Raw genomic sequence first — 27565 nt, forward strand, 5'->3', positions numbered from 1 at the left:
TTTTAATAAGTAATAATGGGCTAATTAGTAAAATAAATATTTATAAGGTTGGGGTTTTAAATCCTTCAATGGGTTGTTTAAACTCTATGAATACAAGAGATTCTAAAAATCTTGTGTATCAAGTGATACTTGGTCCTTGTCATATCGTAAAACGAAAAAAAAAACGAAGTCTGCTAATAAATATACCTCTATACTTATTAGCAGACTTCGTTTTATTTTTTCGTTTTTAATGAAAGAACAGAACAAGCAGGCGGGTCACCTGATGTTAAGTTATCACTGGCATCCATATTCTCTTTTATCACCAGAGGAATCACAGGAGCATTGCCGGCCTTGATAGTATACGCGCTTTTTTCGAATGTAACAACAAAAATAAGTTCATTCCATAGTTTGGTTGTACGTAGAAGAAAGTTCCTTAAAAGCTGCGCTGTGGAGGAATGCCACACATCCAGATGGTATGGATGATATCCTGAATTGTGGCGTGTCGTTCGTAGGCGGAAGTCGGAGGCAGGAATCAGGTGAATAAGCTCTTCGAAACAATGATTGATAAATGCGGTAGGAAGACACAATGAAGCGACGTCTCTAAAGCGTTGCAATCAGTCAAGTTGATACTGCGGTGCCCCAGACTAGAGAGTAGATAGGAAAGCAGCACTCCTTATGTAGCCGGACTTTTGCTTTGTAGAGGGCTAGAATATAATATTAATAATTTACAACGGTATATTTGTTTGGAGTAAGGAAATTAGAACGACATTTTTACGTTTTCTTGTGATTGATAATAAAACACGGAACATGATGTAAGGATGTGTAGTAAAATAATAAAAAAAAAAAACAATCTATTTCAGGTTTCCATTAGATCCAATACTAAAAAAAATGAATTAATGCAACAGCGCGAACAGATTTATGGAAACCAAAAAAACCTGCAAGAATTTCTTCAGTCCACTTCGATTCGACACAAATAATAAAAAAAAATATAATCAAACTGCTCATTGAAGGTGCAGTAAAAATTTGCCGTAGTAATAATTAGATTGACATTTAGGTAGTTTAATATTTATCATTTCATTTTACTTATCTACATTTTAATAGAAAAAAAATTTAAGATAAGATTTTTAATTTGTAGAAGAAAACATTATTATTTTTTTACTTTCTATTGCATATTATATAGTTTTGGAACAGTTTTTTTGAAGTCTGTTAAAAATGCGGTTGGTACTAATAATAATTCGTCCTATAAAGTACATACCAGCGTTGGTTCTTCGGAATGGTCTATCACCACGGGCAGGATTATTGTCGCCTATATAAGCATGGTGATGTGGTGGTAAACCGTTCCCGTTGCGAGGCTGTCCTCGTCGAAATTACTATCCCATATGAAGACTACCTCATAAAAGCTGAGAAGGACACGTTCAGCAAGTACTTTCACATGGCTAAAGATACGACCGAAGAGACATTGACTCGACCATCATAGCCCGGATAGTCTTTACGGCGGCCTTATAGCGAAGAGCCTCGATCAATATATCAAAAGGTTCTCGCTAAGCGGTTGACTCAAAGATCAAAATATACAGATGCCTCTGTCTGCGGCCCTGCCACCGATAGCTCAGTCCTTGAGGATGAATCCGCTGCCGGAGGCACTCCAAGTTTATGATATTTTGTTTTTGTGTCTATCTAAGAATATAATACATAGTTTTTATACATATTTTAAAAACAGACTTATGAAAGAACGTGGACTAGTTCTAAAGTGTCAAAATTCTAAGGTCATTATACTATTTTTTCGATGGTACATAATGTAGATTGTGCAAATCTGAGCTTAACTTCCAATAGTGAGAACAAAAGAAGTAGCACCTTTATTATTCATGAGATGGCGTTATCACAACATTACATCTTAAAATTCACACCCTCTATGGGACAGCAAAGAAGTTTGACAACTATTAAGAATAACTTTTTAAATTTAGATTAAGGATTGGTCTCCGCTGCGCTCCAACTAGATACCGTACTACCTAAAGACAATAGCTTTTTTATTACGGCATAAAGTATATTGTAGTGTGAATTGGATATTTGTAAAATGGCGATCTTGGCCAGATCGTCGGTCCATCTTGCGGGGCGACTACCAACACTGCGTCTTCCGGTACGTGGTCGCCATTCTAGGACTTTTCTGCCCCACCGGTCATCTGCCCATCGAACCTGTGTGCCCTGCCCACTTCCACTTCAGTTTCGCAATCATTTGGTCTTTGTCGATGACTTTGGTCCTCCTATGGATCTCCTATTTCTGATTCGATCTCGCAGGGAAACGTCGAGTTTTGCCCTCCGAGCGACCATGAGCTTTCTCATCAGGCCCACAGTTATCGGCCACGCCTGCGTAACCTTCGTCTAAGGACACTGCGGTATTTGGGACGAGAAGATTTTACGGAGCTTCCCGAACGCTGCCCATCCCAAAATAAAGGACACTACGGGCCTTACGGGCTAATGCATTACATACATTTACCTAGTGTGACGCACTACGTATTATTTACGTATTGAATATCATAAGTTATCATTAAAACATTTAGATTTTATAAATAAAAAAATATGTGACAAATGGCAAAGGTTTCTCCGAGAAATGTCTAAAGACTACATCGGTCGCGGACCGGAGGTTTCCAATTATTCAAAATCATGAATAAAATCAAACGAAAATTTCATACAACAATATTTATTTGTTTAACATTTCATAATAACATGCTCATAAAAATTTAATCGAATAAAACATTTTCAATTCCATTTCTAGGTCTGACCGTCTGACATTAAAGTGAAATTTCATTATTGGGTACCTATATTCCATCCAAGTAATTAAAACGCGAATATCTATATTTAATCGAAGTATTACATAATATTTATTTAGTTAAAAAATAAGACCAAAACTACGTTACATTCTAGTCAAATTTAAGGAGTTGGATGGTAATCAGAGTTGCTAGGAATCCAGTTAATTGATTAAGAAAAATTCTCAAAATACGGCAGCTTTTTGTTGCCAATTTTTACAGCAACTACCTACTGTTTGAGTTTCAGGAGTTCAACCTATGAAACATTCCATTTTAAAACAATTCTAGCTGTCAATCCATAATATATAGCCCTAGAATATTATTAAATCTAAATTATTGCGCCATATTGTGCCTTAGACTATGCGAGTTTTAACCAGGTTTTAATTAAGAGATAATTAATACTTAGATTTGAAAATCTCTGGTCAAAACTCTAATATAATTAACATCTCATTACTAACTAAAATAATTTGACAATGTGTAAATATCACTACTCGATGACTTTGTTAGAAAAAAGCTCTATGGAAACTAACCTTATCAAATATTACGTAGAATTATCTGAATGAGTCGAAAGCGAGAGATAATCATCTTACATAATTATAATTCATAATTGTGTGATGATCGCAAACATTATCAGTAGGTACTGTGAACTATCTGTCAATTGAAACAATTTATACTACATATTATGCCAAACCGTACACAAGATATCCAGGATATATATTTATTACAATTTAAATTTATTACAATTTAAAATGATTGTAGAAAGAATAGTGAGTGACCCATAATGAGTGAGTGTAAATTAACAAAATCATCGTATACATGTTAGTAGTTTTAATATTTAATATTTTATTTGATATATGAATAACCAATTTATCTATCTATCTATCCGAATCATGATATGCGGTTATTTCTTTATGAATAAACTATAACACGAAAATAACGATTAAAGTTTAAATATCACATAATATTCGTAGAAATATCTCTAGGTATATCAATTAATAATTATAATAGATTAAAATGTGGTCCTTTGTGCTAGCTTTCATGTATTATTTTAAACAGAGCTCACATCAAACTACCAATTTTATGCAAATACAGGCTTCCTATTATTAAAAAATTCCATTTAAAATGTTTTCAAGGCAGGATGTAGCATCTACGCTAATATTATATTTAAAGCGTCGTAAAGTGGATTCTAGTTATTTTTAATATTAATTTTACGGTATACCTAATATAAATGTATAAAAACGAATATCTCGTAAAAAGACTCAACACGTTTGACTGTAGATGTGATATGGTGACACAGCTATGACAGGTGAATAAGACTTGATATGACAGATGTCACAGTAATAGCATGGGCTAGCTAACACTTTGGTCACCGTAATTTTTGTTATTCGTTCAATACGCAGGTGCGCATGAGTGCGTTGATTACAGAGTACGGATCACAGTTTGACGCCGGACGCCGGTCCTCCAAGTAACCCTTCTTATCTGCAGCAACATTACGAGGAATCCTGATACTGCAACCACGATTAGCAACACCTGTAACAATAAGAAATAGATACTTTACACTAACTAATTATAGAAAATTATTTTAAGTGGTCAAACTCAATATTTTCTTTCTTAAAATAAACCCTTAATTAATATAGTCGTCTATAAATAGAAGCTGTTGTCTCTTATTGTCCTTTCCGCCGCAAGGGTCGAACAGTATGATGTACTTCATGTACGTGCGCCTTCGATAGCTAATCTAATATACAATTTATGTAGTATATACCTGCACTAAAGTCGTTAATGCTGGCAGTCTCGTGGAGTCCAGTGAGACGTCTCTCGTTGTCCTTCCCACCGCGAGGGTCGTATACTTTTATGTGCTTCATGTGCGCCTTCGATAACTTATCGATGGCTTTCTCTATTTCACTGCAAAAATAACAAACATTCATTATGTTGATTGTATGTAATTAATTCACGTTTCACGTGCATATAAATCTACACTCACAAAAAGCGACCAAGTGTTTATATCCTATGTTAGGCGGAACTTTGATCATTAACAGGTGGGTTAAACAAATTTCTAGATAAAGTTATTATTTTTTTTGGAATTAACGAGTAATCTGTTCAAATAATGATATAATATTGGCTAAGACTGAAGATGAAAACTGACAGGATAGTGATAATATTACTTGCATTTACTATTTATAAGTTTTAGAGTTAAGAGTCAAACTATAAACACTTTATTATTATACGTAAGTACACAAGAAACACAGGAAAAAATAATCAAAACAAACTTGCAGTGTTCCTGATCTAAACAAGATAAAATTTGTAAATAGGTAATTTTCATTCAATATTTTTTTTTCTTATTCGAGGGGGTTAAACTTTATTGCAGAATCAATTCAAATATCAAATGAGACTCACATAATACCGTTGTCTTCCCTCATCTTCTTTGTCGAAAAGTTGGTGTGAGCACCAGAGCCGTTCCAATCGTCTACTGGTTTTGGATCAAAGGTGACGATAACTCCGTACTCCTCGGCCAGTCGATGCAAGATGTATCTAGCTACCCACAAATCGTCGCCAGCAGTCACTCCCACTGAGGGACCGACTTGAAACTCCCATTGAGAAGGCATCACTTCAGCGTTCGTGCCAGATACTGGAACTCCGGCATACAGGCAACAGCTATGCAAAATGAACATATTAATTCTCTACCATTGCTTACATTTAAACATTACAGGTGCGGGCAAACTTAAAAAGTCAATACCGCTCCTAATAAACATCTGTAACACCAGATGTTTCGAAAAATCATTGCCAGCATCTAAGCTACATATGTATATGAATAGCATCTGGGAGACAGAGCTATACTTGTATATGAAGAGTAGGTTTGATACAGTAAGTAAATGGTGGCAGTTTGCAATATAACACCAATTAAAGTAAATGCAGGTCTGTCAGAGTCGTAGTGATAGCCTAAGGCCATAATTGAATTTGGATACCGAAAATTCACTCTAGTTGTAACCGTTCTAAAAAATACTATAGTGTGTCATTAAAATACTGTGAACGATTGTTGTACTGTTTATTTTTTCAAATCACATGTCGTCAATGAAAAATCATAAATCATCATCTCGGATTCAGCTTAAACTTTAACCTTCGTCTAAAATATTAATACAGGTAACATAACTGATGCTGCCTATAAATTTGAAAGGGTGGCCACTCAAAAGAATAGAAAGTTTTGTAATCAGTTATGACCCAGGTTAGTTAGATAAATACATAATAACAATTAAACAGCTCGGACCCAAACCAATGAAAGTCAGATGAGCCTCGATGAAAAACGAGATAGAGATGTGAAAAACAACGGGTATAACAACTACGTAAAAAGCCTTCGTCCCGAATTCAAGTTTGACTAGATTGGTGTCCGCTCCCAAAAACACCGATGTAGTAAAATTTAACAAAATTGTTTAAGCAATTTCCGAGATCCCTTCCATCAATACTTACATATAATGGGCCTGAACAAGATCTCTTGCGAAGACTTTGTTAGCTCCGACTCCGCAGTAGTAGGGCCCCTGCGGTGGTGGACATCCGCCAGGGGGCCAGCCGAACGGCCTCAAGTCAGCATCGAGCAAAATGTACTCCTGCTCTATACCGAACCAGGGCTCTTCATCCTTGCATTGGTCGTACGCTTCCTGACACTTTATTCGGTTGTTTGATTCTGTAATTTAATCCAATAAAATGTCAACGTAATTTTTTTTTGTTGTTTTATTAATTTAGAGCAATAGTAATAAGACCATCAGCTCAAACCAAAATACTATAAAAGAAGAATATTTGAATATTTTTTCAATATACTGGATAACAAGACACGCCCTTAGGTTTATGGGCAAAAAAAAAAATATAAGTAGGTTAATCCTCCACTTTATCACTTCTGTTTTGTCAATCTTAATTTCTCAATCCATAAAGTACCTATAGAAAACGCAAATCTAGCACCTTTAAACAAATATGTTAACACATGGATGAATATTGAAGATGGATTGAATTTGACGTTCCATAAGCATAGATCGGTTCTTGAAATGACATGAAATGGATTAAAATAATAATTTCAGACCGCTATTATAAGATAGCGATTGCACATAGAAATCGGTCCAAGCATAATTTGTTTTTAAATTATGATATTATGGTATAATGTCCGTCGAACTCTAAAATATTTTGAATTTAAAATAAATACAAATTGCACTAAATAACTTAAACTCTCACGAAATGAAACTTTCCTGATACTATTATATATCTTAAATATGCATAAGTATACAATATATCTTAAATATATAATATACGAATACATATCAAAGCCAACGTGCACGGTGAGCCACATTTGGGCCTATTATTATTAAATAATTTTAAAAAGCCTGTATACTGAAAACGTACCTGTTGGTTCCATATTGTATTTGAATGTGTCACACATGACGAGGATGTGATTACCCCGTCTGAATGGGTCTTTATAAATAGCGCGGGGCACCAAGTACGTGTCAGCATTGTGCCCTTCTGCCTGCCCGGTCGAACTGCCATCGTAGTTCCAAACGGGGAGATCTAAATAACATGAAAATGATTTAAAATTTATCAGAAAGTTTATTATAATGATAAGAAGTGACAATTTGGCTAAGAACTGAAAGAAATGCTATAATACAATACAGTTCCGCTGAATCTAACAACCTTAACACATAATCGGACTTGGTTCGGCCGAACCATCGGACGCGGTCCGGTGCTGGAACATATGTAATACCGTGATATCATACAGACAAGAATGCAACTGAAGATGTATAGGTATATCATTTGTTGAGATATTCAGAAGACAATTAGTAACATTCGGGACTCTAATAATGATCCGTCGTATATTAAAGTAAACTGCAATTAAATAAGTGTGGCATTAAACAAATTTAACTTATTCTTATTATCAGATATAATTATATTTACTTATTTATAACTAACAATAACAGATAACAGGATAAAACTATAATTCAATAACAAGTACAGGATACTTTACGTGATCCTGAGACCTAATTTAAAGTTGTACACAGCATTCATCAGATACAGCAAGAAAAGAAAGGTGAAGAAACAAAACATATATTACGTAATAATAAGATTTAAGTTAACCTAGCTAATTTAATAAAGACTATTTTCAAACAAATGTATATTTTAAAGAAAATATCAACATCAGTACATACCTACTTATTACATTCTCTACAAATTCTCATAATGGATTTGTTATGCGATTCAATATTATTTGAGGAATCCATCGAAAATAGGTGTGAAATACGCACAGATCGTGTTGGCACTTTAAAGTTTATCAAACTTAATAGATGACTATCAATATCACAATTCAAAATGACATGTATGATGCACATTACAGATACATTCATCGCTTTTTGAGACTATGCAAGTTACGCTAGCGCCGAGAGTATTTGGCAATTTTACGCCGAAGACCCAACCTGGGTCAAAGAACACTTACAAACCACTGCTCTATTCTATCACAGTAAATATTATAAATTGGAGACCAAATCACTAAACAATACTCAAAGAAACTTCACACTAAGTCATTCAGGAGATTTCCTGTTTAAATATCGAAATTCTAATAACAAAACTTATTTGCCTTCGAACAAATATAATAATTATAATGACTTTTGAAGGATAAGTCCGAGTCAAAAATGATGCCCAATCCCTTATCGCATCCACACGATCTAGAACATTACCATCAATAACATAGATTAATGAATTTTTTACGAGTGAATGTGATCAGTTGGCACTTGTATCTTTAGCATCATGCGGTTATTTTCACACCACTGCCAAATAGTGCCGATGTCACTTTGCAGGAATGAGCATTCCATTTAATTTTATGGAAGATTTTTAAATCAACGACATAAGCCGGGCACTCGGATCAGATTTAGGATAATAAATCATTTATAAATGCCAAAATAGCAGAGGACCAAGATTTGAGCCTTGAGGCGCGCCAGAGCTAGCGAGAAACGGAACTGTCTCCAAGGCACTCAACGCAACTTTCGTACGATAAATGACATGTGAACCATCTGTGCAGATTACCATGAATTCCCATGCAATGTAGCTTCATTAAAAGCACTGAATTATTCATTCGCTTAGCTCGACAACGTCTACAATTTTAGGTTAGGTTTTAGGTTAGGTCACGTTAATTTAGAAATGAATAAAAATCATATAGTACTTATATAGTAGTAAAAGCAAATTATAAAAGTAACAAAATATTATATTAACATCAACATTTTGAATTACTAAGAAACATATACCAAAGTATATAATTTTTGATTTAAGACTATTCTATGCTATTCTATTCTAAATTTCGAAATAAGCAGCAATATATAGAATATATAATAGCGAACTCATTGATTTTCCGCCAAAACATTTAGGAGCTGACCAAAGGTCTATTATTAGTTGACTGTTTACACATAAACCTACTCATATTAGCTGTGCATTCATGTGAATACGGAAACGTAATGCAATCTGGCTAGCGGTGTTAATAGAAATGATTCTAATAGCGTTATTTTCATCTCACTTGTTCTAACAGTACACCACTTTCCGAAATATGACTCAGTTTATACTTCAAAGTCGATATCATTAGTTTATACAAAATGGAGTGAATAGGGTTTTATTGTTGGCGATTATAAGTCTGACATACATTTCAATTTGTTAATAGCTTCTTTGCCGACTTAAAATCAAAATTTGATTGGCACTGTCAAACAAACGCAACGGCTTAAGCGGCAGTCCTAACCGACACAATAGCAGATACATGTAATGATAGTACCATAAAACATTTAAAATTGGATCTGTTTTATTATAAATAATATAAAAATTCTCCGCCGCATCGTATCTCTCGCGCGCCATTTGTTTCCTAAGGTAGTGTTAGAAATTACTTCAAAAAAAATTCTAAAGGAATCAATATTTTTTGTTATATTATATTACCTATATCAGACCTGAATTGGTAAGCACATTCCTATATTGATATGAACTAAGTACTATTATTACTAGAAGTACATCAAAGTAATCTAATAATTGAAATTTTCACCAATATCTACCGAATAGCTACGCAAATGTATAATAATATATAAGCAGCTATAAAGTACGTCTATACACTCACACATATGTAAGTTTAATTAATTTAAAATACATCCAACGCTGCAATAACTATATTTTATCAACTGACATTTATACGACTGCTGGGTGCAAATAAAATGAAACCTTTTAAATTCTCATCAAACGTGTCCTTATTCGGCCGTTCCCGCCAATAGCATTCAATATTGAATTCACTATCTATATCCTTCGGGAAGAAATATGGTGGCTCGTACTTTTTAGCAAAGTTTCCGAAACTTTGCTTGCGTGCTTCTACCAGACAATTTTCTGTCATTGCTTCCAGAATCGTGGTCAATTTATCTACAATATACAATAAATACAATGTACAAATTTTATCGCTTTTTATAAAACTTACAATGTGCAATATTTTTGCACCAGTTTTCATATAAGTAACATAATTAAAGGAAATAGCATTCATTACAGTATATACACGGACGAGTAAAAAAAGAAGGACTCCGCGCCGTGATATTAACAACTGAAGCACCTTTATGCTAGTGTGTGTGCGGTTACGGGGGATAGAAGTTACACAATTTTTTCTCCCTTAAATAATCATATATGGCCGCAAATACTTTTTTGTATTGTTTTTACACTTTTTCCCAGCACACGACGGCATTTTTAAAATATATTACTCGTATTGAGACGCAAACTGATCTATCACAGACGATCACAAATCTCATAATGGCGGCCGATCGGCTTATATTAGTGTGTGTGCGTGGGGCTATGTATTTACACGTTTACCGGCTTGTTTTGGTGCTTCAATGTTATGTAAAGTAACACGGAGTCCTTCACGGAACGCGATAGGTCGTGGGTTCTAGTCCCGCATCGCTCATAAAATTTTGTTTTCAAATTATATTTGTATATTTTTTTCAGTAATTAAGACGAGCGCGGGGCCCAATTGTTCGTCGGTGGTCCCCCACGATTTGCTACCATTGTCACCGCAGAGGGTTTTATTTATTTATTTAAAAAATAGCTTTAAAACAAGGATTATTATAATTGATATGGTCACTATGAGATGTTGCTAGGATAGCTAATTACGTAATAACTTTCGACAGAAGAACCAGATTCATTCATTGATTTTTAATAATTATGATAACAGTAATGATCACCACCAGTTTTCATTTTATGCACATATTTATGCATTTTTTTTCTACCTAGATGATATAATTGTTTTTTGTGTATGGCTTTTTTAAAAGTTTTCATTCCGGTTGATTATATATTATTATTATAAACTGACACAAAAAAGTAAAAAATAAACAAGAAAACTACGTTTAAAAAACCGACTTCAAAAACTGAACAGTATCAAATAACTAAAAATTTAATTTAATACACCTCTTATGCAAACCTAAACCCTTAATATTAATGAAATACTATTATTTGTATGTGCTACATATTGATAGCTTTGAAGTCGGTGAGCTGACAAGTAGCACTACTATTTATAATTCGTGCACAATAAGATTTTGTCAAGATAATTTAAAAATTACTGTAATAGTGTAAGCGTGATTAAAAATAAATAAACAAAAAAGCTAAATTTTGTTTGTTAGTACAAATCTAAATTAGCTATTAATTTTGCGAGCCCAGAATCCGGATGTAATGTAGCCTTGCCGATAATAGGTTATCCGTTCGCGTGCGGAAAATGCAATACGACATAAAAATCGAGTACAACCTGAGTAATTTCTAGATACAGATTGCGTAACGGCAGAGTACGATGGTTAGTGAGCAGGGTTCCTTATTATTATTGTTAGATGGCTAATTATAAAGAATTTACTAACGCCAAGGTCACAGTTGCGATACATCTATGCTAATTGTCGAACTTAATACGGATGTGTGTAATTGTAGTACGGACCTATACAAGTATATGTATGGTTCATGCTTCCGACCCCTATTACATAATTAAGGCGAAGGGTAAGCATTAAACACGCAAACAAGGTGTTTTTAGACAAATTTGATGGTTAAAATATAGCATTTGGAGCTATGAACACTACTTAATCCTGTTATAAATACCCATTAGTCTTATTTGTAGGTTACTAATGCTTGCTGTTGGTTATAGTTAACACTCCACAGCATTTTTGAACTACCACTTTTGTTTGCAGTTAAATAAGTTTTTTCGCATGGCATGACGCATTTGTTTAGCACTACTCTCAGAAAAGTTATTCTTATAGCTTGTACATTTTTGTGTAGGATTGTAGTCATATAAACTGTTAAAATGTTACGTTTTCTGTGTACTGTGTACTTATATCGCTCAAGGTCGCTGGCATTTAGTGTCACCTTAATATCAACAAAGCGTGCGAAAGAGAAGGACATCTCTTACGGAGATACAGCAAGATAGAAAAGGTAAGCGAATCTATTGTTATTGCAACCAATTTTGATTGACAAGTCGTAAACATTCAGCCACGCTTGGCATTTATAGCTCCTTAGTCCTTAGTATTTTCTATATTAAACCACTACCTAGGTCACACAATGACAAATATAATTGGTTGCGTATTATCGGGCTGTCAAGAAGTTTGAACGCTAGTATATTCTAAGGCTGGGTTGCACCAAATCACTTTAGCAATAACAAACATGTTAAACTACCGGTTAAACAATAAAAGTGTTGCATCATTTGACAATTTTAAGATGACGTCATAACTTTAACTGTTTACCGTAACCGTCCAATCTTCGCCGGTTAAAGGTATTGTTAATGTTAAATAGCGACCGGTCAAAAGTTTCAAATAAATATTCGATATGTACTTGATATTTCACTTTTTAACTATGCCAAGGAATACGAATAGGAAAACGCGTGACTGTTAACGTTAGTTTGACTTAAACCTGCACTATGAATATGATTAAAACTGTCTTGTCAAGAACGCACCTTTTGAAAATAGTTCTTTAAATCTAACGTAATAAAGACCATTTGACAGATGATGAGGAGTAAAACGATAAAGGACATATTGATTATCCCTGTATACCTTTGCGTGATATTTATTTTTCCAACACAATAACATTTGAAAGCATTAAAACCAGTTTTTCATTAAGGATAAATCCAGTAAGACTCAAGATCAATACATCAATTCAATATATTTTTTGAAACAAATTTTTAACTTCGAAAATTGCGTATTTAATAGAAAAATATATAAAAAGTAAAAACACTGCATTAGGGTTTTTTTTTACATGAAAACCTCACTAATCCAAAGGTAAAGTACTTTGATAGCGGTCCTATTTTTTAAACGTATTTTTATATAATAATACTTTGTAGTCCTTCTTCGCTTGATCCTCTTGTAAAGTAAATAATAACTAATTATGTAGAAGTTAATATGTAATTTTATAAATCTATTATTGAATTAAATCTAATATTTAATCTATTTTTAAGCAAATCTTTTATGTATTACAATAACAGTGGGAGGCTCTTTTGCACTGGATGCCGGCTAGATTATGGGTACCACAACGGCGCCTATTTCTGCCGTGAAGCAGTAATGTGTAAATATTACTGTGTTTCGGTCTGAAGGGCGCGAAATTACTGGGCAAATGAGACTTGACATCTTATGTCTAAAGGTGACGAGTGCAGTTGTAGTGCCGCTCAGAATTTTTGGGTTTTTCAATAATCCTGAGCGGCACGCATTGTAATGGGCAGGGCGTATCAATCACCATCAGCTGAACGTCCTGCTCGTCTCGTCCCTTATTTTAATTAAAAAAAAAACATCGTTATTATTGTGATTCATACCACTATGCGTATTTATTAATAGGTTGTTTCATTGGTAACATTCGCAATCAAGGCTAGTACTTAAGGTAATTCCTAATAGAATCTAATTTAAATGTATATATTATTATTATAAACACGACTAATCTATTTGTATTCTGTAAGGATTAGTTAATTGCATACTGCAGGATGACAACTGCAGTGTTATGAATTAACAAGTAGCTTCAGAACTTACCTTGACATTAATAATAGATTGTTAAGGGCATACCTTAAAAAATGTTATATATCTTTTTTCTGTTTGGTTTCTGAAGTATAGTTTTTGAAAAATTAACAACAGCCGTTCAAAGTAAATGTTAAAAAAGCAACAGTTATTTTATTAGGTTCCCGTGGGATAGATCCGTTTTTGTTCTACACATAGCAAGGATCAACATGAGTTTCTGGTCAACAGAACACTAGTTACAGCACGTATATTATACATTGCAAATCGAGTGAAGCATTAAAACAACAAAGACTCGCTCTGAAAGGCCCACTGTTTGCTGTGCCAAACCAATTTACATATCGACCCTGTCACGGTCTCATGAATATTACACAGACCCAATGTTCAGCGCTCAAAATTTTCCTTCAAACAAGCAGAACGGAAGCCCTTTGTTGAACACTAATTATGTAATTGCTTTTCATGATTCCAAAATAGATTCTCGTGTAAAGTTGGAAAGGTTAATTAATTAGTTGAGCGAGATATATAGATGTGAATTTAATTTAACATGCGGTCGTAATTCCACCAAATTTAATTATTTTTTTATGGAAGTGGAGGACAAGCGAGTAATTAATTATTATAATTATTTCACTTTCAATATAAAAAACACACACTATAATTGATATTATTACTCCATTTGATAGCGTCTGTAATGAGGATCAAATTGTCGGAAGTAATAACACACGGAATGCTAATGCATAATAAAACTAGAGTATTCAAAATGGGCAAAATGTTATCTTAACTATAGTTCACTACTTGCGAAACAGTTTGCCGGAGAGCTTAACCTAGGTTTAACATGAGCTTAGCCAATGGACAAAGGATATTGCCCACGAGATTATGATTAAATGTTATAATATTTTCAGTCAGTTTCGTAATCTAAAATAATTATATAACAGTGATTATTGAAACAGAAACAATATTACACTATTATATTTTAATTATTAGTATATTGTACCTATATCAACATTGTTCGATTTTGTTGATAAATGGTAAAACCGAAAAATGTATGACTCTTCACATTATAAGTACTATTTTTGGCCTAGAATAAATCTGCTTTGCTTTTTATTAGATTTATTTGTACATATATGAAATGTATAACGGAAAAGAACAATCTAAGTTTGATCATTCTGAGATGAGTAGGGTATATTTGGGACGAAGATCCCGGCAGATATAGGCAGTGTATTAACCATAATAAGGTATCGGGTTAAAAAGAAGTTATGATTATTTTAATCGTTAATCGTCTTAGATGGGCGGTGATCAACGCCTCACGACTGTTGTTGTGTAGTATTTGCAGCCTCCACGGCCCACATCCTATGTCGCTGTAACAGCCTTGAGGGCTGACAGCATAGAGATGGTTTTTAGTCAGTGTCCGACCCGAGTCCGACATATGGGCCCCGTTTTCGGGGTCTTCAATACGTAAATGTATTTTCCTCCTCTCAAAAGAAAAGGCAAAACATAGTAGGTAGGAACCAATAGTGAGATAGTTATGATCTACACGAATGAATAAGTAAATGCAGTTTGCTTCTTCAATATGCCCAGTTATGTTTCATTAACCTTCTAATGTTATCTAAGAATAGAGAAATAAAGAGATAATATTATATAATAAATTTACAAACCTTTAGGCACTTTTGGTAAAAAGTTGATAGTTCTGTCTTTACAACGCAGATGTTCACCAGTCCCGTCGATCCAGATATAGGTGGCGAGAATCTGGTCAGCATCCAGGGGAAGGTCCTGGTATCTACTCAACAAAGTTTTTGACAGAACCGCATTCGGAGAGTTGGTCAACACGGGCCCAGAGAGAATTTTTGGGTTATCTGTAACAACAAGGCATGTTAAGCTAATCTTTAACAGATAGACTTCAATATTTTTGTGGTAATTCGGGAGGAGGAAAGCTAAACAAACATATCTTTATTAAATTCTAAATATTTAAAAGTAAAAGCTCAGGCGATTTAAGTGATAAGAAGACGTGAATAGGAGCAATCTAAATATCATTTATAAAGATCCAGTCTCTTTGTCATTTGAGAAGCTCTTTTCTCGATAAATTTTAAACTATAACATCAAAATCAAGGTCATCAAAAGAAGGTTAATAGATTTTCACTGTCATAATTTATATTTTTTTTAGAAAATAAAAATTAATAAATTAAAAATTAATGATTAGATCATTAATTCTTCGTATGATTCATATTATAATCCTTGCAGGTTTCCGTTAGATGAATCCGAATAAATGAATCCTTGAAAAACATATTTCAATACATTATCACAACGTAGTACATTTTAGTGGTTATGCTAGAAATGGCAAGTCCACTAATCTTGTAGATTTACGTTATTCTTTTCTCTAAGCAACAGAGAAGTTCATCTTAATTAGAATAAGAGAAAAATCTTTTCAGAAGTTAACTTAATACATGATCAGTGCATTTTATAGAAAATAATCAACTTCTGCCTATTTATATGCCTACATATTTAAGAGCAATTGTCTGTTAAATCCATAAAGTTACCTTTATTACATTTGCGATGGTCTGTCACAATTGACATTTTAGAGTAGTTTATTTATGATTTCCATCGATAGATTTCTGTCAAACAATAGATTATTATTTATATTTCGTTTTAATGTTGATATTTTTTCATTAAATAAAATAATAAAATGATTTAGAGCTAATATATCTATGGAAGGTCTACTATAATTTAATACAAATAAAATATCCGATCCATGTCAATATAATGACAAAATGCCTATAAAAATAAATAAGATATGACAAGGTATGACTGACACGTAACAAAGAGTATGATCCAATTACATTCACTATTTAGTTTTAATAAGACTTAATAGTTTATTGTGCTTAGTAGGCCCTAGGTAAGAAAAAAAAATTAAAAGAATTAAACGTTCACCCACAACATATACCTCTATATAACCTCCCGCTATAAGTAAAAATAACAACAATACGAGTATCTCTTGCCAATTGGCTGTTTGGCTTAGATCGTTTGCGTATCGTATTGGAAAAAAACTACACACTCGTGCCTTGCCAAAGAATTTGTAAAAAGAAAACCTGATTAGAATTATCGCAATATTTTTATCTCTAATAGCGTGTCTGATTTCGCTTACGGATATAGGACACATATTTTATTATCCAAATAGTTTAAAATAAATTCAAATTCTAAACAGCACGCGAAACCTAAATTTTTCTGGAGTACGGAGAAGTCTACTTATCAAATGCTGTCCATAAGTTTATGACATGACAATCGAGAGATTTATACAATAGGTCACGTGATATTAAGTGATTACCGTCGCCTGTAATCTCTTGCAAGGCCAGAGGACTCACATGAGGTTTGACAGACTTTTAAGTGGTAAAGACCTTTAAGGACATTTTGAGGCACCCATATCGTATCCTCTATTCGTAATATTGTATCGAAGTTCATTCCACTGTTTAGTTGTATGTGGATAGAATTTTCTTAAATCACACTACCTACAAAGTAACGCTACATACTCAGATTGTGACGAATATATTTTAGTTAGTGTAGTTTGATGTGTATTACAAATCTGCGGTAAAAATTAGGTCAAACAGCTCTTTGCATAAAAGCGATACGCGATGCACAGAGACTCAACATATCCATGCAACGCTATGCCACATATCGAACCGTTCTGAATTGTACTTGATAAAACAGTTCGAACGGATACTGGGGTGTATAAAAATAACAGAGATCAATATCCCCATATGTGGCCGGACCGGCAAGTCGTTTACGAGTCATCATAAAGCGGTAAATAAGTATGGATTTTTTTTCGCTTTTTCAATTGACGAACATCTATTACCTCAACGCCAATGTGACAGGGCTTAACCCCAGTAGTCAGTAAAATCACTTGGATATAACTGAATGTTTTAGCTTGACTTTCCAATTGAGCAATGATACTAGGCGAGGCACTGATAGAATTGTCTAGGAACGGTAACACAATAAATGGGCATAGAAGTTAATGCGCGCAAATTTGAGTCTATTGGCGATAGTAATTACGTGACTCTCTAGAACATCGCATTCACCAAAGCTCCATCTCGAACTGGTCGACGATTCCTGAGGGAGCAAAGCATGGAGGTATCAATCAAATGCAACAGATTTATGTTACTCTCCCATATAAAACACCTTATGACACCCACGGGATTGGGATGTCCCTATTGGTTTTACTTTCCGGAGTAACACAGCAAGGAGTTCATGTGACTTCGGAGTACAACGAGGATCATCCATAAATAAGAACAATTATTATTATGATATTTCAATAGCATGAGTTTAGAAACTATATACTAATGCCACCTGTTTAAGAATGCGCATTTAGTTCATTCGTTGATAGGTGATCATGATAGACAGTCTGTAGGTTACTTTCTTTAGACTAACAGCAAGGGAAATATTTCTCGATCTCTATGGTTCTCAGATTGAAAACTATTTTCATATTCTTCACATTGGTACTTTTCAATAGATGAGCCATAAGTCGATTCTGGGTGAGTTTAAGGAGCTTAGCCAATGTACAATCGTTTCATATCTTTATATAAATAGTGTGCACCATTTTAGATTTTTATTTGATACTAATGTGCAATTTTTGACGCGTTAATCTAACTCTTTTGTGTGTAAACCTAGTCTTACCTAGTCTAGATCGTTTGTGACCGAATTAAACAAACACAAAATGTTACGGAGAGCTTGTCACAATACAACACTGCAGAATACCGCATTCAGGTAGGTTTAGCTGTTTCTGAGATAAGTGTGCACAAACAAACTAATTTCTAAATAGGTACTCAATAGTAATAATATAATAATACTTAATTATATGTTTTGACATCGTGACATAAATAGTTAGTGGTAGTTCCCATATACATCCTTAGCTCATAAAGAGCTAACCATTGTAATAGTAGTATTTGGTCAAGCCGGCAGGATTAATGATGTACAAACAATTATTCAATTATAAATTATTAACAATTATTTTATAGTTCAAGTATCTAAATACTTTGTTAATTATTATCTATTAACTTACGTTCAATTTTTGTAGAATCGGCCATTTTCACTTATTTGTATGGATCTGAAATTAAAGGAAACTTGTGTTTAATATAAAAATATAGTTATAGTAGTTGTTCTCGTGTATTAAAAAAAAATATCACTGTTTTATTTTGATTCTGAAATCTATAATAGATTTATTTTAGTCGGACACTCAAGGTTACATTGTTATTATATTATTAGTAGATATAACAAAATTAAAAGATAATAAAAAAGATATATATCTTAAACCAAATTTAAAATGTCAATCAGACAATAATTAAAATATTAATTTAAAAAACATATATTATACTACAGACTACCAAATATCGTAGATACTTAAGTAGTAATAATGGAGAATTTCAGTTTCAGAAATTCCAAGTATTTGTCAGAAAAATAACTACATACATGGATTTGAATTAACAATACATTAAAAATAGAAGGAATACTCAACTATTATATTTTTAGATATTCAATATTATAAATATTGTTATAATGTTTATCGTTAAAAATAACTGCATCCCGGAATTAGTTATAGCTAGCATCAAACATATTGCATCACGTTTTATGTGAATCGAAAGTCGTTAAAATAGAATTAACTATATAAAATGTTGTTTTATTTGTGTGCGGCGGACTTAACAGATGTGTTAGTTATCTGACATACTAATAATGCGGTCGTATAACTTCAACGCAACAAATCTGGTTCTAGTACGGAAGAATATCAACAAGTTAACTATCAGTATACATTATATTTACTTTTATAGAATCACATAACCACTACTTCTCATAATAACTTAAACAACTACCTTCAAAAAATAATGTTTTCTCTCTCTTATTTCAGATTTGATTATATTATTTAAAATATAACATAACTGAAATTAGACATAAATAAATTCTCTCCATAGAAGACAGCAACAAAGTTAACGATTACGTTATTACTTTTCATTGTTTTAATGTAAAATAACCTATTATTGGAATTTGCTAGTTAAAACTATGTTTGCTTGATCTATTGTGTTCAACTGAAACATTACTAATAAATATTTTCAATTAATATTATTAATAAAAATAAAACAATGTTTATAACTGAATATTTACAATGCTTTACATGATACATGAAGTATGAAGTATCACTTCGAAGAAGTGTACCAAGAATTCTGGCAGCATCCGTTAGCCGAAATAGCTGCTAGCGCTTCAGCTAATTAATTAATTTTATAAAACAGATTGAAAAAATATTACAATATGTAGCTTCCGTAAATTGTTTATGGAAGTTTTTGCGCTCTTTCATGCTATCCCAGTTAAGCCACGCCCGTGCCGTTTAATTTTATTAGAATGTATGCTCAATTATTAAAATTGTCGATGACGTTTTTATGTTGTGGGCCAGAGTAACAACTGTTAAGTGGATCTCAAAACGTTACGATTATAACAATCTAAAATAGCTTTAGCTTTATTTTAATTATGTTAAATGTTATTAAGGTTATTGACACCTGACCAGGAAATGTACCAGTGATGGAATTTTTGGATAAGCACTTTCGGCGTTATAAATAAACTTCGTATAAAGTTATAGCGAATAAGGCAAGAATATGCAAAATGTTTACAAATAGACAATTACGCTTATGATTGGTTTATTCCGGCATTTGCAAGGCTACTTGTCATTCGGAAAACTTGAGAATTATCATTGTACAGTGTTGTCAGCGATGGAGTAAGCCTTTTGCATATTCTTGGTTTAATCTCAGGTATAACTTTATGCCAAGTTTATTTGTAAGGCCTTTTTAGGTTCTTAGGCGATAGTCTCAAAGTCTAGTTTCTTCTATTTTGGTATTGTCAGCCTATAAGAAAGTAACTATACATTACTAATTTAAATTTATTAATATAATTAAAAGCGTCACACTGCTGCGTGTAATATTTTTTAAAATGATTCCAAGTTTTTGCTTCACTTCTTTGAATAATTTATCATAATTGAATAAATTTATGTCTACGTTGATTCGTAGCTCGCAATATGTGTGAAGGAATACCGGTACTTATTAGTAAAAATGACTGGCTAATTTATATTGTGTATGTTAATGTAACTCATTTTCCTCTTCTGCCTTTAAAAACTACTTACAATAAAAAATCATAAATTCGATTCAATAGCGTCGGAGAGGATTAATCAAATGTTTAATAACTCGGTTAGTAACACGCAATTAGCATTGTCAATTATAATGAATCTTATAATTAATTATGACGACCCATATAGCCCAGTGTTTGGCCTTGCCCACTCAGCTAAAGGTCCCAGAATCGAATACCGGTAGGTGCAAACATTTATTTGATGGATTTGGTTGTTTGTTTCTCAGTCTAGGATGTTTAAATCTATTTATGTAAGTTAAAGTATTTATATCATATTAAAAATATCGTTGTCTTGCAGGTTATGTCCACAATAATATGTTTAAAAGTATGTCACTATTATTAAAAAAATATCTCTTTAAATTGTAAAAGTTACGATTGATGTCCCTTTAAATTACAAAATCAAAAATTAGAAAGTTTTCTTTATAATTATACTGAACTAGTTTTAATAACTATATTTATAGCTAAAATATATTTATTCACAAAATACTCGCGTCAATCAAATAGAACACAATAGTTTGTTACTGTGAGACTTGTTCTATGAGTAGCCTTTTGTTCAATATATTGATTATTCCGGACTAGTTCAAGAATAGCCTGTCTGCTTTAGATTATCCAATGCATTTTATGTTTATTCATACAAACTGATTCTAATTTTGTCACGTTTCACATTTGTTGTGTTGAGATAATAATATTGATATATTTTGCTTTTACGTATGTTAGTATATAATTGTCTTCAGATATATAAATGAATAAGACGAAACTCAATTGATATTTTTTGAAATACATTGAAATAATTTAATAACATTTTTTCGCATCACTTTGATTCAAAAAGCGGCCCGGCACACTCTTAACTCAATAACTGCTATTTTATAACTCATATTTACATACAATTACATAACACCATCATCAGACTTTTAAAAACGAGGATTGAAATGTGTGTGTGTATGTATATACGCAACATTAAATGAACACAAGGGTAATCATAAAAGAATAAGTTAAAAAAATATCTAGTAGGTGATGATAAAAATTTCAATTATTTATTTTCATTTATAACGGTTAAGTAACGTGTGTGTTTATTTAATGTCGCTATTGTATTCATTTATATCTATGGTGGAAGAAAGCTAGAGTGAAATTATATGATGGAAGTAGCAAATGGTAGTTCATATTACAATAAGATAGTAATATAATGTGAGGAAATGCGTAAGCGTGCTTCAGAAGAAAATTAAATTACATAGAAACATACAGCTGATAGGATTCGAATTAAATCCTAGCGGCCTTACAAATAAATTGATATAAAGTCATACCTGAGGATAAACCAACACATTGACAATACAATGAAAATTCTGAGGTTTTCCAACTGTCAGGCAGCGTTGCAAATAAAGGGTAACCTTATAAGTTAATCATAGGCAAAATGTCTATTTGTAAACATTTTGCATATTCTTGGTTTATTCACAGTTATAAATTTATACCAAGTTTATTTGTAAGGCCGTAAAAGTATTCACATTTAATACAATGGCATAACATTTATGGCATTCTTTTATATGTCCATCTGCAGTCGTATCACCGAATACAGAAAGAGTCTGCTCTGTGAGTCGTATGTTAGTCCATGACTCCACAAATTTAAATTTTACAATTAGAATATGTACCTACATAGCTAATGATAAAAATATCGGATAAAAAAAGACTGGTTATAACTGCATCGTCACGTAATATAAATTGGTTGGTATGTGACGTTAGCACATAAAGATACTCAAACCGGTTAAGATAGATTAAATTCAACGAGATTACATTGGTTCTGTATCAGTTTAACAACTCTTGATATAATCGAGCATACAATTTGAAGCTCTCTGATCTCACAACATCTGGATTCTGGATGCGTGGAGTAGAATTTTGTTTTTTTTTTTCATTTGTCATCTCTTTTCCTACAAATATTTAGATAATTCCATGAGAATGCGGGGAGACGGCGTCAGTCAGAATCATATCAACTTCTCATGACAGACGCGGACATGACTATAACAATTCCCATAACATGGTATGAGTATATTTGTAAAAAATTGTGATATACAATTTACAAAGCAGCACTCAAATATTGTTAAATATTCATAGGAAAATGCTCACCATTGTTGTGCCGATTCACAATAGTATTCACATTTTGTTGCTGTGAATTTCCAGTTAAAAATTCATGCTAAATTTACACGTAGTTGCATGCATAAATATTTTCAAGCTGTCTGTATACTTCTGGTTAAGGTAGGCCTCATTCACTCGAGAGCCATTTCAACGTCCGTTGAAAAGGCTTTGATATAAAAGAATCGACACTCGAGTAATTATTCATTTAAATATCAGGCATTTCACAATGCTACGCTTTTAAACAAGCTGTTAGCAATAGCATAATAAAGCGCTAGGCGGTTGATTTTGGGTTGAAATTACTAAGTGGCATTCCAAGCATTGTGTTTGAACGTCCCGCTTTTTAAACTCACATGCGAAGAAGACAATAAGTGTATCCGTTACTTAATAAACCGATCTTTTTTTTTTGGTATACAAAGTAAATCACACGAGGTAAGGGTAAAAATCCGTTATTCAAGTGATTTCAGACTGATTCCAGGAATTTGATACAGTCATGAATATCGTAGCAGTTGCTTTATAGAAAAAATTCTCAAAGTTTTCTCAAGTTAAAAAATTATCATTTATTTACAATCTCATTTTATTCTAGTTACTATGACAGAAACGCTTCGGTACAGGCTTAAACTTTTACCACAGTAACATCTCTATTTACCATCATCTTTCCATGTAGAATGTGATTTGATCTTTATTATTTTATATTTATTATTATATATCTGTTACATGGGCATAAAGAATGTCTGCAATAAAATATTAATATTTTATTCTTTATTTTTAACGCTCATTTATTTTTCTGGTTTCTAATCATGTGACCTGTCAATTTTCATTTACTAAAATTATAGAATATATTTTTTTTTCGAAGTATTTTACGGGTTCGTGTCACCGACATGCTCATGACTGGCGTGATATATAAATAATTAAAAAAGTAAATATAAATATATATAGTTATATAAGATTTTGGTTAGGTTAGTTACACACTTTTTGGATGGGTGTAATCTGGTGAATTCGTCACCGAAATGCTTATGGCAGTATATCTTGTTAGTTGGTTTTGTATAGGTACCCATTGCAATGGATGCAATTTTTCTAGGATATGGTGTTTTGTATTATCAAGTTTGATTCTTGTTATAGGAATGCATGATTATGATATTAGTTTCTTGCGCCGCTTCTTTTCTTTCAGAGCGCCATTTGTTTCCGAAGCGGTAGTAGTATATTAAAAATTACATCAAAAAGAATTCTAAAGGAATCAATTTTGTGAAAATAAATGCCTTTTATGCCTTTTATTACTATAAATACAATAAGAAATGTCGTCAAACAAGCACATCTTATCCGTGATCGATAGATAAAATTTATATACTTAATAAAAAAGTTCAATTACTTTCTAGCCTAAAAACATTATATAATTTATCAATAAATCGTTTTAGTTTCACACGCCTGGACAATTAGCAGTTCCTATCTACTACTAGGCATCAAAGCAACAATAAAAATATTAGCACGCGCCGCATCACACAGAGACGGCGTGACTACAGATAAGACTAGGTGTCATTGACGTAAAACAGATAAGTCGCTCGCGCCAGACGCAACCAACCGTCACCCAAAACATGAGATTAATAATGTGATTTATAAAAAAAAATTGGCCGTTGTAGAGACTGCTAATGCAAGTAATAACTTATCACTACATAGTATAAAATGAAAGCAGGCAGCAGGCAGGCAAACGCACGCTGAACCCTACAAAATTTATGAAGATATCCCACAATAACATTTTTTGTCATTTACTTTTTACGACAAATAATGGCTTATTTTCGAAGCGATTTTAACCAATACAGCATTAATCCTTATCTAATTAAATACCTTAAAAACATTGTTGATTTGATATAGATCTATATGGCCCTTTACAGCATATGATTTAAATGAATATTTTCGAAGATATTACAGATTTAAATATTTAGCGTTTGCGGCGGTTCCGGCCGGCCGGGACGGCGGGAGCGTGCCTATAAATAGCGCGTCGGAGGCCACGATTATCCCTATAGAAAGCCACATTTTTATGAGTGTCAATATTAACCCGAAAGATGAAAAGAATTTTTCGATAGTTTGATTTAAAAAATAAGTCTGAGAAAAAACGCTCCATCACTACAAATACTTTATATGGTAAAACAACGTTAATGAAATTTGAAATTTCACAGTGTTTATAAAATAATTAAATTATTAATTTCCATTTTATTTTAAAACTTATTTTCAATAATATAATAAATCAAACAAAAATACTATTTCAACTATGCACATTCAACTTTTTACTAAATCCATTCAATTTCACTTATAAGATATACACAGCACTAATGTTGAACAATACGTCAATAAACACCAGATATAGTCCAATGACTTCTTCACATATGTGGTAACCGCCCAAAGCCTTCGAAAATATATTGATATTATTTTAAAATAATACTTAATTTGATGAAAAATTGTATTAATCCATTTAAAAGGTTGGCTGAAGGTCGTTTCCTATTCACATCCATAACTAAAAGGAGTATAAACATTAAACATTATGTTATTTTTATATTTGTATAAATAGCAACAAATTATTCACATTGAAATAAAAGATTATTATATAATGATAATAAATGTATAAAGTATGTCAGTGACACTACGAAAATCATATTAAAACATTCTTAACCCGTAAATTATACAACTTACGCCGCTTACCACCGATATAAAGTAATAAAATTGATCAATTCTTGGTCTCGTTGCGTCACTTAACACCAAAACGAAACGACATGTTCATGACCTATGGTGATAAGAGATTTTGCAATCGAGCTCGAAATTACGTCTTTATTTGGGCACTCTAACAATAACAATCTATAAATAATAAGAAACTTAAATTTTAAATGTTTGTTAAGAACATATGATGTTCTTAACAAACATTTCTTTCCGAATCCAAATCTATATATATAAAAGAGAATGTATATTTGTATGTTCCCTAATAACTCCTAAACTATTCGACCGATCTCAATGAAATCTTTTGTAATAGATTCGTTGAAGCTCAAGGAAGGTTTATATATATAATTTATATGGCAAAACAACGTTTGCCAGGTCAGCTAGTATAAGCTCTTTAGCAGCACCGCAAGAATTTGTAAAACTTAAAATCTGTAATGATCATTCGAATCAAGATAAATGATTATAATTTAGCCTTGAGAATTAAGTATTTTAACTGCGTAAGTAACTGTTACAGGCTACTTCACCCCTGACATTTATTATATTGTAATGTACATGTTAATAGATTATTTATATCAAACTGCATTTAACTTTTATAAAATAAATTGCTCCACCGCGTCGCCTCCGTCTATCTGAAGGCGATAAGCTCAGAACTACTGAATCGTTTTTAATACGACATTGACCAATAGACGTAAAGATTCATGAGGAAGGTTTTAGTCTTATATGTAATAAATTATCCCCAAAAGTAAAGCTGATAATAGAATAAATCTAAATTCATGTAGGAATAAATAGACACAATTAGTTCTAATTTCCGAATTTATGATTTCTTCAATTAGCTTACAGATCAAGTAGTGTTCAAAATTGAGTAGGTAAGTACTTACTTGTTGTAAGATGGTACGAAGTATGTTTTATATAAATAACTTATGTTCTCCTAAATCCTAAAGATGAAATATAATGTTGTAGTACCCTCAATTACGTAATCCAAGAAAAAGCAAGAGATGCATACCGAGAAACCAGATTAATAACTGCTTTAGCCAGGTATATGTTAATGATGTTAGTATGGAGTACAAGCTGCTTACGAGCTATACATATATATTACGTGATTACCACAATGAACATGCATCAACCGAAGCGAATGAGGGGTACTCTGCATTTACTTTACGTGAGCTGTTTTAAGTAGTGATCACAGAAATAATATAAATAACATAGTCGTGCCACCTTATATTGTAAATAAAGGTAATGTACAAAGTAATAAATACTGAAACAAATCCTAATAGTTTAAATAAACTAACAAACACGCTAAGAAGCACAATATTCTCTTTGGTATTCGAAAATTTTGGTATTAAAAAAATTGATAAATCAATTAAACATAGTGGTTGAAATTTAATTGCAGGAGTGTTGTTACTAGGGCCTCATTGGTGTGAAAGAGTTGAGTTGCAAGGGTTGTTACTGAGTTTTATACTAGAATTTATAGGCCTAAGCATTTGTGATTATATTATTTCTTAACTAACATGTGATGCACGTGACATACAACAACTGTGGAACATTACAAAATTAATGTGTCTTACTTTTGACTATCGAACGCGCTTATGAAGTTTTTTTTTAAAAGAGTGAATTTTAAAATTGAGAATATTTGATTGGTTATCTAGAGCGCGTAAAAGTAATGGTATGGATTAATAACAAAATTAATGTGTCTAACTTTTGACTATCGAACGCGCTTATGAAGTTTATTTTTTTAAAGAGTGAATTTAAAAATTGAGAATATTTGATTGGTTATCTAGAGTGCGTAAAAGTAATGGTATGGATATATGTTTC

General features: G+C 32.5%; 2 protein-coding genes across 2 annotated transcripts in view; one reads left to right on the forward strand and one right to left on the reverse strand.

The window, feature by feature from the left end:
* Positions 1-27565, forward strand: part of LOC126978499 (chaoptin) — a 310992-nt gene that overhangs the window by 76589 nt on the left and 206838 nt on the right. The window lies entirely within an intron of this gene.
* The window catches only part of LOC126978510 (glutamine synthetase 2 cytoplasmic-like), a 39342-nt gene continuing 14435 nt past the window's right edge, over positions 2659-27565 (reverse strand). Inside the window, exons 2-8 of the mRNA XM_050827353.1 lie at positions 18825-18869; positions 15433-15630; positions 7164-7325; positions 6243-6456; positions 5175-5432; positions 4543-4682; positions 2659-4310 (exon numbers count right to left, since the gene is read on the reverse strand). Of these exons, the coding sequence (XP_050683310.1) occupies positions 4162-4310; positions 4543-4682; positions 5175-5432; positions 6243-6456; positions 7164-7325; positions 15433-15630; positions 18825-18849 (1146 nt within the window). The 5' untranslated portion in view covers positions 18850-18869 and the 3' untranslated portion in view covers positions 2659-4161. The remainder of the gene's footprint in view (positions 4311-4542; positions 4683-5174; positions 5433-6242; positions 6457-7163; positions 7326-15432; positions 15631-18824; positions 18870-27565) is intronic.

Source organism: Leptidea sinapis, chromosome Z, assembly GCF_905404315.1.
Source record: "Leptidea sinapis chromosome Z, ilLepSina1.1, whole genome shotgun sequence".
Classification (NCBI taxonomy): Eukaryota; Metazoa; Arthropoda; class Insecta; order Lepidoptera; family Pieridae; genus Leptidea; species Leptidea sinapis.